We start from the raw sequence: 17,330 nt of genomic DNA, 5'->3' as shown, positions 1-17,330 counted from the left end.
AAAAACTTTAACCTGAAGCGGGACAGACGGACGGACGGACGCACAGACGAATGGACGCACAGACCAGAAAACATAATGCCCCTCTACTATCGTAGGTGGGGCATAAAAAATATTTTCAAGTTTGCTTCAAACATTATCTCTTAATCATATAAAAGCTTCTGCCAAAGTTTTATAAAATTCTATGGAGGTTTGACAAAGTAATTAATGTGTAACAAACTTTGACCTAAGACTGTATCTATTTGTTAACTGTTAAAAATAAAAGTCCATTCATAAGTAAAATACAGAAAAATGAAAACAAATATTTTCAAAATTTTGCTCTGTATACTGCATTTTGGTCATTAACAAGCTTCTGTCCAAATTTCATACAATTCTGTGAAGTTTTGACAAAGTTATTCATGACTGAAAAACTTTAACCAGACTTTAAATGTTGATGCCGCCGACGACAGAATCTAGGATCGCTTTTGCGACATAAATGTAGCAGACTCAACAAAAATGTACAATACACTCCCAACTCAGTCCTAAGAGCCTGAATGCTCACCCGAGCTAGTGTGCCATTTGAAAAAAAAAATTCACCTTTTTCACAATGAATGTTTTCCCCCAGAAAAAAAAAAGCTACTTACTTTCTTCATACTAGTAGTGTGATCAAGTTACAATCAAGACAAATATTAATTTTGTTTCCCTCAGTTCCAGTCATCTAGGTAAAAGTAAGGATAAATAACATTATAATTTTGACTTTTAAACTAATGTATGCCATGTTCCTTTTCTTTGATTTTTCCCCAATTATTCCTGACGTTTTGCACATTATTCTCTGTTCATTAAACCCCATCCAGACCCTCATGTTCAAGTTAGCAATTTTGTGTTTCCAAAAAATTTATGCTTTTTCGATGATGAGGACCTCAGGGAAGATTAATTATAAAACTAAAAGGGTAACCCTCTTGAGAAATAAAATATTATTTGTTGGTGGTGGTGATGATTTCTGTATGCCCCCAAAATTTGGTTCTCAAGGGGGTATAAAATTATCAAACTGATTTGTTGGGCCTTGTGCAAAAAAAACAAAATGAAAGTTAAAACTGCTATGAATTTTATGTTAAATTGTATAATATTGCTGTATCACAAATCAACATGCACAAAATTACATATATGCAACATAATGGAAAGGTTTTGTCCACACATCCTGTGATGAAAGCAAATGTAGTGACTATTATGCAGAATCTTTCGTCATTCAATCACGAGTGCTCCAGATGCATAACTGACTGATGAGTCTCTCATAGATTTACACTGACTGGATTGTGCATATTTAACAAACTTAAATGACATTTTATGTCCATTTCCATTTTTTGTAATAGTATGCACTGCCTGGAAAATAAAAATAAAATAATCAATGAAAAATATGTATAAGTAAAGCACTTGATACAAGTGAAGTGAAACATGTATTTAATGAACTATACAGTTGCCTAAAATTGCTTACATTACTTTATTTGAACTTTGGTGGATAGTTGTTTTATTAACAATCATACCAATCTCCTTATTTTTATTTTGGTTTGTCAAACTTGCACATAAAATGGAACCATGAAATCACTACAAACAAGGTTTCAGTTTAAAATCACTCTTGGTGGTGATTTTATACAGTGAATGTAGGTGATTCATTGTGAAAATCTCTATATATATACTATTTGTAAGACATGACAGTGTCATTTCGTCGAAACAACCCTTTTCACATTGATTCAACTGCACAAGTGATTTTTCACTGAATAACTATAGCTAGCATATAAATGAGTAGAGGTTATCTCCCTTGATATCAGGGTAACCTTTTTACCTAGAATGCAAATGTTCCTTACACAGCTGTGTTGTCTGATAAAAGAATATACACATCGATTCCACAGAAATTCTTTATTTCATGGAAAATTTCCTCCTGTTATCTTAGTAGGTGAACTGAACATAGAAAACATGCTTAAATTGTGGTAGAATGATAGCCAGCAATTTATAAGTTTAAGTTAATATATATAATTACTGATTTTAAAGTGAAATTTTGTTTAGATCCGCAAAAATAATCAGTTTCCATTGAACAATTTAGTGGAGGGTTCCAGGGGTTGACACCCCCCTATTTTTGGATGATCAATGCATTTGAATGGGGACATGTATATGGTAGGAACATATCCTCTACCCCTTTTATCCTGCAAACTACATTTTGTACCTTACAAAGATTATATATTTATTGAGAACTAACAAATCATATGATACTCACATTTAATAAAACACCTATTGGATATCTTCCACAAATTGTGTTGTGATATTGCTTTAGGTAATCAGTAAACTGTGCTGGGTTCAAAGATTCTATTATATCCATTCCCTGAAAAAGAATTGTTGTACTACAAACTACAATGTACTAATTTTGAAAAACTTTGTCAACATTTTTTTTCAGGACTATTCCATTAAAATGAATGTGGAAGGGCAGAAAGGGAATTTTAATTTTATGACATGGGTTGTGGTTTGATACTGGTTGAATTTCCAATTGATACAGTTGTATACAAATTACTCCTGATTTCTGAAAAAAAATAAAATCGCTTTTGAATCAAAATTCTTATGTAAAATCAGTAAATATACAATTCACAGTAATTTGTTTTAACAGGAGATAAAAATTTAATAACTTCCAATAAAATATCCATACAATATGGATATTTGGCTCTTTTTTTACGAAATCATTATCAAAAGATATTTTTCTTTACGGACTATACAAAATAGCAGAAATATTTTCATCTTGTGTCCCTAATTGGAATCTATGCTTTCAGCACAATAAAAAGCTTTTTCAACATTTTTTAACATGCATATGTAGCCAGCTGCATGTCAAAATTTCATACTCTATCAAACAATTGCTACGGCGGGGGCATAATAAAAATTCATGACTTTCCACTCAATTTTGCATCAGCTGACCTAACAATGTTTACAAGATAATCTCTTTGTCTGCAATGTCACTTGTTTTTCTGTTGTGTTAAAAATAACATGAAAACTTATATTTCTGTAAATCCCAGACACTATAAATTGGTGTATAGACAGAAAAAAACCTACCATTTTATCTAATGCTTCTATGGACTGCCATATCTGACCACATGATTGATCATGGTAAGTATAATGGAATCTCTGTCCTAAAATTATTTAAACACATGATTAATTTAACCATCAATATCACTTTTATGAAATAATGTTGAGGTTTATGAGTGTTCTATTCTGAATATATTTTCATTCATTATGTTTAAGATTCTAAATATGTAGGATGTATAACTATAGTTCCCAAATATTGTGTATGTAATCAATAATGGTATGTTGATTTTTGCTAAAAAAATAAAAAAACAACTTAAAAATTTGGGTGTTAATGTGTTACATGTGCATAAATTTACATTTCTATTTCTTACTGAATTACACATTTTTTTAAGTAAAATAACAACTTCATCATCATATTTAGCCAATTGCACCTTTAAATTTGACTCAAATAAAAAAATACTTAAATAATCTTAGCACTTTAAAAATACTTGAAAATAGACGGAGGTATCGCAAATGCTAAATATTCATATCATATCGTAGGTGGGGCATAAAAATTGTATAAGGAAAAATATTGAATAATAATTTCCTGTCAATATACATAGTATGTCCTTATTATGTACAAAATTTCATGAAATTCTGTTGTGTGTTTTCAGAGGAGTTGAGATGACAAACTGTTGCAGAAGTACATTGAAGCAAATAAGTTCAAAGGGGCATAACTCCTAGAAAAAATTGAATCGCAATTTCCCGTCGATATGCACAACTACATAGTATGTCCTTTTTATCTGAAAAGGTTTTGTGAAATTCTGTTGTGTGGTTTGAGAGGAGTTGCGATTACAAGAAACAGGACTGACGGACGGACGAACGGGTCAAAAACATTAAACCCTCCGCAACACCCAGTACAAAGATGAAATGTTTTATAATACATATACTTTACCCCAATGACAGAAGTCAGATGAAATAACAAAGAGATTCTCGGGATCAGCCAAATAATTTGCAAATATTCTGCCATACAATTCTTCCTTCTCCACTGATAACGACCCTACAAGTACTGGAATGATTGTAAAATGACCTTGCCTCCTGAAAACAAATAGTAGTCATAATGAGTCAAGCATTGGTAAATATTTTGTTTTCAATTTCAAAAATATACGTCAACCTTTCAACAGGTTTTTTGTTAAGTGGCAGACATAACTATTAGATCTGGGTTCTCATTTATTATTTTGGATAGATCCTTAAGGACTTAAAAAAAAAACTTAACCAATTGAGCATTTGTCTGACCTTTTTAAATTAAACTTGTCAATATGAATACAGCCATAGAAACACAGTTACATCTGAATTATACCACTCCATCAACAGTGATACAATATTCCTTTTCTCAAGACAATTAAATTATTTGAACTTTTAGGGTTGCACTTTGTAAATACAGCTGTTTATCAAACCACGCCTCTTTAAGGGAGATCTTGAATATTCTTAAAAAAATAATTTTGTTTACACACTGGTTCCCATTTATGCTCTCTGTGTTCAATATCACAGAGACATAACTTGGGTATGTTACCAGTAAATAAACATGTGCATATTGTTTACATTGAAATCTGTGGTGACCTTTCATTCGAGGTAGGGGTAGTTAAGAAAATTAGTGTTAGTTTAAACTCTGAGAAGTTCAGGGCATATACACGTTTAAAATATGCCACACAGCCCTATATTTTTACCTTTGAAAAAAGTTGTAGTGCATATGAACTTTCAATTCTAGGATAAGATTTTTTTCAAAACTTCATAGTAAAAGTGGTACAGTTTTAGCCGTAAAAGGAGTTCCTATGGGAAATATTTTCAATATTTACAGAAATGCAACCTTTAGATATTTATAATCAAATTGTTGAAGGTTGAGAAATATCATAGCTCACAAGATAATGGATTTGTTTTGCTAATATTAGCATATCATATCGTATAGACAATAATATGTAGGCAAATTTATCTTACTATTTCTTTGATCTAAGAAAGATTGCATCAATTCTATGTTACATCATTAGTCATAGTTTCCTTTTGTCTTTACGTAAAAAAAAACAAAGAAAAAAGAAAATTGAACGACATAATTGAAATTTGACAAAACTTAGAAAATTAGACCACGCAAACCATAAAATCATCTGTTCAGATTAAGTATAAACTTGGTCAGAATTGGAGAACTATATATTTATTTCCTCATATAATTAGGAAAGTTATCATAAAAACACACAGAGACTGCACTCAGCTTTGCCATTATGGCAAAATGTTATTTTGAATTTTGTCTGGAATATATATAAGGAATGTAAATATAGTTGTTTTACCGTCTAAAATATATAGCTTTATACATGTACAAGATAGCTATTACCATTACTTAAATTTTCCTTAAAGGCTTAACTTAAATTATTAACAGAAGTTGTTTCCCTTTCCCTTTTATTACCTCATGACTTTAGCTGTACACGGCAGTTTGGTCAATATCCCTAATGCTTCACAAATTGAGGAACACAAAAGTAGAGTGCAAACAAAAATTATCTGTATAGACATTTTTGCCATATTTCAATTTTAAACAAGTGACTGAGCTTAACCATGTGTGCTGATTTGGAGAGCATATGTGTAAAAATGTCTCAGAAGATAAACTAGCCATCATACATATCAAGTTTGCGATATGACCAAAGGAATTAAGGAAAAGGTTACCATTACTGTCATCCTAAAATGACTGGTGCAGATGTACCCAGTTACTTTACCTTTCCATAACTTTAGCTATATAAGGCAGTTACTTTACCTTTCCATAACTTTAGCTATATATGGCAGTTGCATTTCTATACTATGTTCATCTTCGTCTGTATCTATTTTCATGGTTTCAAACCGTCCAGTTGCATATAACTCTTCATTCACTGCATTAAAAACAAATCTTTATTAATTAATTTTTACTTACTTAATAAGGCCCTGTAAATATCTTTGTTTTAATTCTGTAATGGCCTTTTCCATTAATTTCATCATTTTTTTTCATGTCATTATTTTGATAATTATTTTTTTGCAAAGTACATGTTTTGTTTATACAGTCGAATGACGGTATAAGAATTTCTATTGTTATAATCACAACTGATGCTTAAACAGGTTTTTGAAAACAATGAAATGGAGCTAGGCACTTTTGATATCAGATCTTTTAAATTAACCAAAAAAATATAATTCAAATTTCATGCATCCCTACCTTCCATAACACATTAATTCTATGCACTATTTAAGTCCAGAAAATGTCTTTTTATCATTGTATATATATGTACCAGAAGTCTGTAAAGATTTCTTTTTGGAAACAAGTAATCAATATATATTTTTATTTTGGTCTTGTTAAATGTTTAACTTATGAAAAACTTAAGGAAGAAATAGCTTAAGTTCAACCATCTCATCAATGAAACCTGGAAAAGTAATTTGATCAAAAAGTATGTTTCAAATCACCATAATTTTTTTCAATTTTAATTACTTACAATCCATAAAGTCCATACGGAAGTGCTTCGACCCATACTTAACGGAAGCTTACACATACAAATGGACTTACTTTGAGAATCCACGACTAGATCATATAATGGTGTTTGATATTTTTCTGTAGCAGTTAAGGCACAACCAGACAATCTAACATGGTGGGAAGGTCCTAGTATAAAAACACGTTTTCTGAAATAGAATTTATTTATTATATACATGTAATGAAACTGTGCATTATATTAAATGTTTGATTTAAATTGACAGTGTTTGCAAACAGAGTTTGATTCTGTTTTCATATTGACTGCATGGTTCCTTTTTTGCCCAACTGGGGGACAGTCTGTATATTTTCAAACCAGATGCTCCGCAGGGTGTAGCTTTATACGACCGTAGAGGTTGAACCCTGAACGGTTGGGGCAAGTATGGACACAACATTCAAGCTGGATTCAGCTCTAAATTTGGATTGTGATTAAATAGTTGACACAGCATAGGTTTCTGACACAGAATGAATGTGTTCTAATGAACTTAAAATTTTTGTTTTCTCTTAGAGCAATTCACTATGCTGTTGAATATTAATCCTCTCAAAAAAATGTTTGAAGAAATTTTCTTTTTTATTTATGAAATTTCAAATGAGAAAAATTGAACCCAATTTTTTTAATCACATCCCCCTTTCCCTTATTCCAAAACTAATCTCAATTAAAATTTCTAATGAAGTTTGCAACAATAACTACTCATTTAAATACATCATAAAATATTAAGATGTAAAAAAAACTGCTTGTTATCACTGAATGGTAAAGATTATTTTAATTTATCAGTTGGTAGTAAAAAGTGAATATACATTGTATATTGTATATAACAAAGATTTAAGTTGATTCTGGACAAAGAAAGATAACTCTAATTAAAAAAAAAATTGCTATTTCACAATATTGTGCAATTAGATATTTCTTGCCATTGCGCAATACTGTGCAATTGAAAAGACTTGCTATTGCACAATACTTAATATAATAATTTTAGATCCTGATTTGGACCAACTTGAAAACTGGGCCCATAATAACAAATCTAAGTACATTTTTGGATTCAGCATATCAAAGAACCCCAAGATTTCAATTTTTGTTAAAATCAGACTAAGTTTAATTTTGGACCCGACTTTAGTGTAGACCAATTTGAAAACAGGACCAAAAATGAAGAATCTACATACACAGTTAGATTTGGTATATCAAAGAACCCCATTTATTCAATTTTTGATGAAATCAAACAAAGTTTAATTTTGGAACCCGATTTGGACCAACTTGAAAACTGGGCCAATAATCAAGAATCTAAGTACATTTTTAGATTCAGCATATCAAAGAACCTAACTGATTCATTTTTTGTCAAAATCAAACTAAGTTTAATTTTGGACCCTTTGGACCTTAATGTAGACCAATTTGAAAACGGGACCAAAAGTTAAGAATCTACATACACAGTCATGACAGTTAGATACGGCATATCAAAGAACCCCAATTATTCAATTTTGATGAAATCAAACAAAGTTTAATTTTGGACCCTTTGGGCCCCTTATTATGTTGGGACCAAAACTCCCAAAATCAATACCAACCTTCCTTTTATGGTCATAAACCTTGTGTTTAAATTTCATAGATTTCTATTTACTTATACTAACGTTATGGTGCGAAAACCAAGAAAAATGCTTATTTGGGTCCCTTTTTGGCCCCTAATTCCTAAACTGTTGGGACCTAAACTCCCAAAATCAATACCAACCTTCCTTTTGTGGTCATAAACCTTGTGTTAAAATTTCATAGATTTCCATTCACTTTTACTAAAGTTAGAGTGCGAAAACTAAAAGTATTCGGACGACGACGCAGACGACGACGCCAACGTGATAGCAATATACGACGAAATTTTTTTCAAATTTTGCGGTCGTATAAAAAATGATATTCAGTCCTTTTCAAAAGTACCAAATCCTTTAGAAAATCTCAAAATCAAGACTAGTCTTTTTAACACATTATCAATATGTTTATTCTTCTTATATATACCATATTGCAAGTTATTTTCACGGCTGTAAAATTTCACGATTTTCATTGAATACGGTATATGAAATATTTTGGCGGATTCAAAACTTTTATCAATACATGTCCTTTACTTTTAATATTTTGTGGTTGTGGTGTGTCACATGAACCACAAATTCATATATTCAATGAATTACAAATTTTTAATAGGCTTAATTTGTATGTAGAGATTGGCAAAACAACCAATTCAAATATCCATGAAATTCAAGGTTTTATCAATCCACAAAAATTGATACCCACAAAAATATACGAATCCACGGTTCCACTTTTTCAGATACATGTACAAACATATTCATTTTCGTTTAAATTTTAGTTCATTTTCAGATTTTATTACTTTTTTTTATAAATACATTTGTGGCTCCAGGTTAGGTCAGATCTAACTTGGTACCTTGGGAGTTTGGTCTAAGGTGTACACCACTAGAGCACTACAATCATGATGCAATGAGACGTACAAATCTAAATAATTTCTTGATTTTTTCAAATTTCTGTTAATATTTAACATTGTCTGATGGATTGAGTGATATCACACAATTTCACCTAAACCCCAACCACTTGTATCACAAAAAAGTATACATACATGTATTCTGACATCAGACTCAGACTTCTTTCAACGGAGTTTTACTGTGCATATTGCTGTGTGTATTTCTTTTTTCTACATTGGTTAGAGGTTTAGGGGGGTTTGAGATATCACAAAACATGTTAAACCCAGCCACAATTTTGTGCATGTTCCAAGTCAGGAGCCTCTGGCCTTTGTTAGTCTTGTATGGTTTTTAATTTTAGTATGGTTGTATATTATAGAGTTTAGTATGAAGTCCATTTTCACTGAACTTGTACACATTTAATGTAGGGGCCAGCTAATCCCACCCCCGAGTTTGGGATTTTCTTGCTGTGATGAAGACCCATTGGTAGCTTTTGGCTGCTATCTGCTCTTTAACTGGGTTATTGTCTGTATGACAGGCTAAGGTAATTTTGAATACGGAAAATATGTCTGGTTAATTGCTTCCTGTGCTTAAAAAATAGTAAAACTTCTTCTGAATATGGACAAATTAAAGAATTTTCTTCAGAAAAATAATATATGTACATAAGTTTATTAATGAAAACTATCCATTTTGTTACAAAATAACATATGCTTCATTTTTTTTTAATTTGAGGTTTCATATGACTTTAACTGTGCCTAAGAATACTTACATATGGGTTGGATCTATTTGTTTGTATGCATGGCCTCCACAGGCTCCACAATAGGAGTATCCTGCATGTCTGAAATAGTTATATTTAATTTTGTAAATCACTTGCTATTTTGGTGAGGATCAAAGGAGGGAGCAATTCATTTACAATAAATTCTAGGAAATATTTTTGAATTATCTCCCTTAGGATTAGTTTTATTATACAGACATATGTACTATAAGATTTCAAGATATCAGAACAATTATTTGTAGGCTTTCTACGCATGGATCCCATTTTGCATGATTTTGTTGCCTTTTGTATGATAAACCTGTATAACATTTGCACATGTCTGTATTTCTTTTTAATTACCAATATGCATATTGATCTAGAATAATGTCATTATGTACACAATGCAGTTACTGTCAAATGTTTGGCCAGACATTTGAAAAAGCTATTTTTTCAACTGGACTTTTTTTTAATGAAATCTCACCTAACAAGGCATTGATTCTTTTTATTTCAACAGGTTTCTATTCTTAAAGTGTTTTTTTTTTTTTTTTTTTTTTTTTTATCTTTTTTGGCTTATATTCTTATTTTGTGAGGTGAGCCATCTTAAGTCTAGCTATTCTACCAACAAGCATATGTGCTGAAATCAAGTGCTTCCTTTTTCATTGTAATGTGACACTTTCTGGTAAGTAGAAATAAGTAACCTAATGCATAGTGGCCTGTGTGCAATTATTTTATCATCTTATAACATCTCCTTATTATAAATATTGGTTAAGTGCTATACTGTATGTAGTACGTTTATATTAAATTTCTGGATCATTTTAAATCTCTGTCTGTTTTTGAAACTAGTTCTATCATACTTTTGATTTTTTAACACTGTAAACCACCATTCCCCCCATGCAAAATTTTTTTTTTTTTTGGAAAAAAACATTTAACAGCAAAATTATTTTATATTTCTTTAATGTGACGTGAACATTTTATTGATGTCAAACATGCGAAGCAATGCATGTGGTTTTTAAATTTGATAGATGCTTTTTGTGCTTTTTTGTAAAATATTTGTTTGTTTTGAGATTATGACACAGTGATGACTGCTGTACCCATATTTTGACTTTTTTTTAAAATGTACCTATTAAATTGTATGTCTGTTTTGCTTATGCATCGTTGTAAAAATGTAAGTATAATGGAATTTAATGCGACTGTCATAAAAGTGAGAGGTTTAGTGCTATAAAACCAGGTTCAATCCACCACTCTCTACATAAGGAAATGCCTGTACCAAGTCAGGAATATGACAGTTGTTATCCATTCCTTTGATGTGTTTGGCCTTTTGATTTTGCCATTTGATTAGGACTTATATCGAGAAATTGACTATGAGGATCAGTTGAAAACAAACCTTTACGACAAAAGATATGATTTCAGCTTCCCAATTGTTAACTTTTCATTCTTAAACCAAGAGATCTAAATGGTGAAGTTGTAATTATCACTTCGTAAATATTACGGACCCCATCACGAGTTGGTTGAACGTTATGGAATACTCGTTATACAGATGATATCAGATATGTTTCTTATGTCGTCACTACATGTACAATCCCCTTCCCTTTTCACGAATGTGAGCTACCGAATTAGACTATTTACCGGCTTTGTAACAACATGAGCAACATGACGGGTGCCACATTTGGAGCAGGATCTACTCCCCCTTCTTAAACACCTGAAATCATCCCTAGTTTTTGGTGGGGTCTCATTGTTTTTCTTCCCCTATTTGTGACATTTTGTTCATGCATCATTGTCAATATAATGGAAATTGATGCCACTGTCATACAAGTGAGAGGTTTATAAGAGCTATAAAACCAGGTTCAATCCACCATTTTCTACATTTGAAAATGCCTGTACCGAGTCAGGAATATGACAGTTGTTGTCCATTTGTTTGATGGGTACATGTTTTATCATTTGATTTTGCCATTTGATTAGGGACTTTCTGTTTTGAATTTTCCATGGAGTTCAGTATTTTTGTGGTTTTACTGTTTATTATATTCAAATAATTAACATAATTACGGTGCAATAATTGCTCTAGCTGGAGACTGAATAGGTTTGGCTGGAGCTAACCAGCCTGACAACTGTGAACTCAGCTCTGCTCCTACAAAGAAAAAAAATTAATATACATGTAGCTAGTGGTGGATTGAAAACTTTCAAAGAAGGGCAAGCGACACTACATTGTACAATCTCAGTTGACAAACAAAGGGAAGACTATTTGAGTCTTCCTGATAAATATAATTGAAGTTGAAGAGGAAAAACTTATCTTTGTAAGTTTGTAGTCTACCATTGTTTCATATTAAAGTAGCCTCAAGATTTAAAGAATGTCATATTAAAAGATCTAATTGAGATTAATTTACTAGCATCAAATCTAAAGAAATATGCATATTAAATTTAAAATATATATATCTGACCAAATATATATTTGTCAGGAACCTGTTGTTCAGTGGTTGTTGTTTGTTGGTGTGATTTATTAGTGTTTCTTGAATCATATCATCTTGAAGGAGCTACATTGTACCATTTGATTTTTATGGGTGGGGGTCTAGGATAATTTGAAAAAAAAAAGCAGAACACAAACTTATAAAAAAAAGTGAATAGAGTGAAATAAAAAGACAGGACAGAGATTACAAATAAAAAAAAACTTCAGGACACAAATTTTCATCCTAGTCCCTCTTTAAAAATCAAATGGTAGCTCCCTAAGATGAATTCCAAAATGTGTATGTGACTGGAAATACATAATCTCCAAAAATTTCAGAACACCATTCATTGCACAATGTAAAATATTTTAATAGAGCAAAAGATTAACTATATTAATAAGAAGACACTGTGAGAACTAGCTGTGGAACCAAAAATATCATAAGAACTTAAGAGCTTCAATTCCACATCTATGTGAGAACAAATGTTGAAGAAAGTTGGGGTTCAAGTTTTACTTAGTCTTTAGTTTTCTATGTTGTGCTTTGTGTTCTAATGTGCAATGATGTATGCATGTTTAAATTATTTTTTTAGCCATGGCATTGTCAGTTTATTTTCCTCTTATGAGTTTGTTTTTTACACATTGTTGAAAGTGGGTCTCATTGGGGTCTAAGCGTGACGCAGGATTGCCGATTTTTTGTAGGCGCCAGATATGAAAGTCAAATCATTGTGCCATGAAAACAGGAAATGAAGTCTAGCGGGACACCGGAAATTACAAAAAATTGACAATGGCATATGTACATGTACATACATGTAGTGTAAGCTGGATACAGGAATCTGACAAAACTGTTAGCGGGATCTGGGATCAGAACCCCCAATGTGACCCCCTTGAAAGGCAACACTACTTTGGGGAACTGGTATACATTATATTGTTTTAGGGTCCAGCTGAAGCAATCCTGATGTGAAATTTTCCAGCTGTGATGAAGACCTCTTACATTAGTTAGTTGCAGGACCATAGCTCTTACGTCCTGGTCCGTGGAGTTATTTTTTTTTACTATTTATGGACCATAGATGTATGTTTCACAACAAGTCAAAAACTAATGTAAGGACTTTTGACAGCGAATTCTAGTCAAATCGGCACTTGGTTAAATCGGCACCTGGTCAATTCGGCACCCTGTATAGTCAAATTGGCACCTGGTTAAATAGGCACTTGATATAGCCAATTCGGCACCCATGTTAGATTTGTTTAATATATATTTTTAACAGTATTTTAAGCAAAAACAGTAGAAATAAGGAATGGGTTGTCCAGAAATTTTACAGTATTTACCCAAGTAGAGTTAGATAAGGAAGGGGTTGGACAGAAATATTAACCTAATTTTATCATGTTTATTCACATTTTTAAGGGTTGAATTATTTATATACATTATTGGATGCCTAATTGACTTTATATAGGTGCTGATTTGACTAGATGTCGATTTGACCAGGTGCCGATTTGACTTGTACCCTTTGACAGCTACCCTTTAGTTACCTTGGGTTGTGTCTGCATTTTATACAGAATTCTTAGTCCTAATTATTTTTTTCTGGGACACCTTCCCTCTTAGTACTACAGAATTCCATCTGTATTCTTTACACTAGTATCATTTATCAAGGGTAGGATTTATTCATTCTTTAGTTTTTTTAAAGACATTTATTTTTAATATTCTTTTTTTATTTTTCCCATTTTCTCCATTCTCTATTTTTTTTTGTTTCTTTTTCTTATCCGTTTTTTTTTCTTACTATTTATTCAGTACATTTTGAATATTATTCTGTATTCTGTAACCCTATCCAGACCCTTATACATAATTTATAGCACAAAGAAAAGTGAGAGCAGTGGTAACGATCCGATCAGCTGATGGTATTGCAGTGAAATTGTTGACATTTAAGCCTTCTATCGGTCCAATTTTGTCTAAGATGCATACCATCGTCTGTATACCAGCTACCTGCATGCGTGGCACGTCTGACTTTCGACATTTTCGAACCAATTTTGTTGAATATTTGTTTATCGTGCACCTTTGTTTATGTTCAGTCTAAGATCCCGGAAGTTTATAAAAGTATGAAGCGCACGCGTAAGAATGTATCCATCAGCGGGAAATTCAAAGTACGTGAAATAGCCAGATGAAAAGAGAAGGTACGACAAAAAAACATGATGATAAAATCCACTTTTTGTCCATGAATTAGAAAAGTACAAGTGACAAGATCGAATTGAACAAAACAAAGCATACATTTGTTCACATTTCTGTCACATACTTGTAATCCTGGAAGATTTTTTTTTAGTCGATGCATTAAAATAATGTGCCTAATAATAACACCCTTAACTTACAAAAATCGAGAATGTTTAAAAACCATTTCTTATCAAGAATATTTTCTACACAGCACAACATAAGCAACCCAACGCTTCCGTGGCAGGTAGGCTGTAACTGTTTTTGCCTGTACAATATTTTACTTACGGTAGTCTATGCATGTACGGTACATTTTGGAGTTCAACTCTCCCAAATACCAGTACTTCAATTTCATGTGGATAAAATATCTGATGTTGCAAGGTTTCAATTTCAGTTATAAAATAATTCTCAGTATAAGTAAATTTCAACTTTCTATAATTTACAAATTTTAGTGAATGTAAATTTTCCTTGACTAAATATTTGATGTCTGTGATGTGACAAATTCACGTTCTACTTGCATCAATGAACTATTACTCAAAGATGATTTTGCAAATAAGGAAAAGGTAAAATAACAAAAGTACCGAACTCAAGGACAAATTCAAAACGCAAATCAAATGGCAAAGTCAAAAGCTCACACACATCAAAAGAATTGATAACAACTGTCATATTCCTGACTTGGTACTGGCATTTTCTTATATAGAAAACGATTGCTCAAACCTGTTATTATAGCTATAGACGAACCTCTCACTTGTAAAACAGTCGCATAAAATTCCATTATATTGACAACGCTTTGTGAATATAATATGTGAAAATATCAAAAATACACAATTACCACTTTGATATTAAACTAGCGTATGCATATAAATGACAAAGGACAGTCGCAGACCAGTTCAACAGTTTTATGTATAACAATTCTCTTAATCAGAGATATTGATAAATATACTGTGACAATTTTGTGTTGATTATAAATATGCCTGCATCCTCCTTTTATCTTTTTTTTTTACTTTATTGTAAAATAAGAATTCTTTTAAACCGTTGGTTTTTCTAACGTACTCTCGATGACTGCACTTTTATATCGTGACTGAGTTTGGTGACATTGGACTCACGTTGTGTGGCAACTGAATTTGTAATTTACAAAGGTTAAAGTTGGTTACTTCTTCGTCATATATTAAAAACAATTACAATTTTTGCTTCATCATCCTCAAGATTTGTATTGGCTACTGAAACTATTCTTCCAAAGTATTTATTCTTTTGAGGCATGGGCACAAACTTTAGGCTGCATGTGTTACAGATGGACAAAATTATGATCGTTTTAACATAGTCACACGTTGCGTTTATTGTTACCATATGAAATTATAAAACTGTCGTATTGCACAGACTCTACGTGACACTTATAACGCATAGCGTGTGAAGTTGGTTTTAATGTGTTTTTACCATATGAAATGTATCTATATTTATGCAGAAAAACACCCACGTTTCATCTTTAATAAAGGGAAGTCAGAATTTAGTCTGACAGTTATCTTGCAACAGGCACAAATTACAACTTCGAATTCCAGGCTAACACATTCAGAACTCTTTCCGTCATGATAAATTTGTCTGTGAGAATGGAGGCACGCATAACTGGAAAACAAACTTGTGTCTTTATAGTTACGATGTACATGACGTGTAACACTGGCTCATACCAACACACAATTGATGTTTATAATCGTAAACTTGAGTAATTCTTTTAAACCATCAAATTATACAATTCAACAAAGACTATTTCTATAAGCATGATTCACCGGCTGCAGTATGACAATTACCCAGTAGGATAGATCCATTCGTCTTCCTGAATATTTTCCTACTCAGTGACAAGCCGCGAATTTCATATATTGTCTCCACTTGATCGACGGGAAGTCTGCTGCTACCTTCCTATCCCTGCTGGTAAATGTTTCTAACCGCCACTTTGTACTCTGCTATCATAATATATTTGGTATTAACAAAATAAGATACAGGGCTTGAAGACTTAAATAAGACGGAAACCCATGTGTAAAATAATAAACAGAAAAAATACATATAGAGGGCAATAAACGGTGTTCACAACAATAAACAGATGTCTAAATAATAACCCTAAATCGATTCTCAAGTCTGAAAACAAGAAAATAAATCTAAAAGAGATATGAAAGATCCGCCACCAAAACCAAATAAACTCTTCCAGGAGTAAACGTTGTACAATTTAACCAACACGATCATATCAAGATATGACACAAGACAACCATTTACGAAGTTGCTGACCTAAGACAGGCTCAGGCAAGGATGGAGGAGAGAACCAAATGCTTGATCTCAACCCTCGCAGTTGGTCAGTTGACTAACACAACGTACTCAAATATGTAATTTAAGAAATTTCGGTCCTAATGTATTCTATGTCGTACATAAGAGAGGATAAATCTTCAATGATTTGGTCTCATTATCTTCTCGTGTGCTGGACTTGTAAAAGCATTTTTATTTTGGAATGTTCCTTTAATGATCTGAGGGGTCTCGATGGACGAGTGATCTTGGTAGTTCATCTAGAGTATAATTAACCTGTCAACACTGGGGTTGTGAGTTCGTACTCCTCATGTGACAGGCTAGACACGATAGTCATACATTCAATACACAGGCGCTTGGGTGTATGATACAGATTTTGTTTCTTAGTATGGATAGTAAAATTGGGTATTTTCTCTGGGTCGTTTAAATCACTCGAAACTAGGTGAGACATGCACAGAAGTGATAGATATGTATTATAAATATAGAAAATTGAATATTTTAATCAGCAAAAAAAAAATCCAAAAAAAAAATCTGTATCATACACCCAAGCGCCTGTGATTCAATAGTGTTAAAATATATATAATATGACCTTACAATAAAACCCATTTTAATGCATGGCAGTGAAATTACAGGTATGTTTAAAACTAGCTCTGCAGCATGCCAGAAA

At 32.1% G+C, this 17,330-nt stretch overlaps 1 protein-coding gene across 1 annotated transcript; it reads right to left on the bottom strand.

Moving 5' to 3' along the window:
- Window positions 1-1,064: 1,064 nt before the first annotated feature.
- On the bottom strand, window positions 1,065-14,276 carry LOC139516158 (protein MEMO1-like). Its single transcript, XM_071306055.1, has 9 exons — window positions 14,138-14,276; window positions 11,790-11,871; window positions 9,762-9,830; window positions 6,590-6,702; window positions 5,816-5,927; window positions 3,974-4,116; window positions 3,067-3,143; window positions 2,246-2,350; window positions 1,065-1,356 (listed from the first exon to the last, which is right to left on the bottom strand). Exons 1-9 carry the CDS (start codon window positions 14,187-14,189, stop codon window positions 1,219-1,221), a joined length of 891 nt encoding a protein of 296 aa, XP_071162156.1. The 5' UTR covers window positions 14,190-14,276; the 3' UTR covers window positions 1,065-1,218.
- Window positions 14,277-17,330: the final 3,054 nt, after the last annotated feature.

The sequence above is a fragment of the Mytilus edulis genome, chromosome 3 (assembly GCF_963676685.1).
Source record: "Mytilus edulis chromosome 3, xbMytEdul2.2, whole genome shotgun sequence".
Lineage (NCBI taxonomy): Eukaryota > Metazoa > Mollusca > Bivalvia > Mytilida > Mytilidae > Mytilus > Mytilus edulis.
The sequence above is the reverse complement of the archived record's forward strand: the minus strand, read 5'-3'. Positions and strand labels throughout refer to the sequence as shown.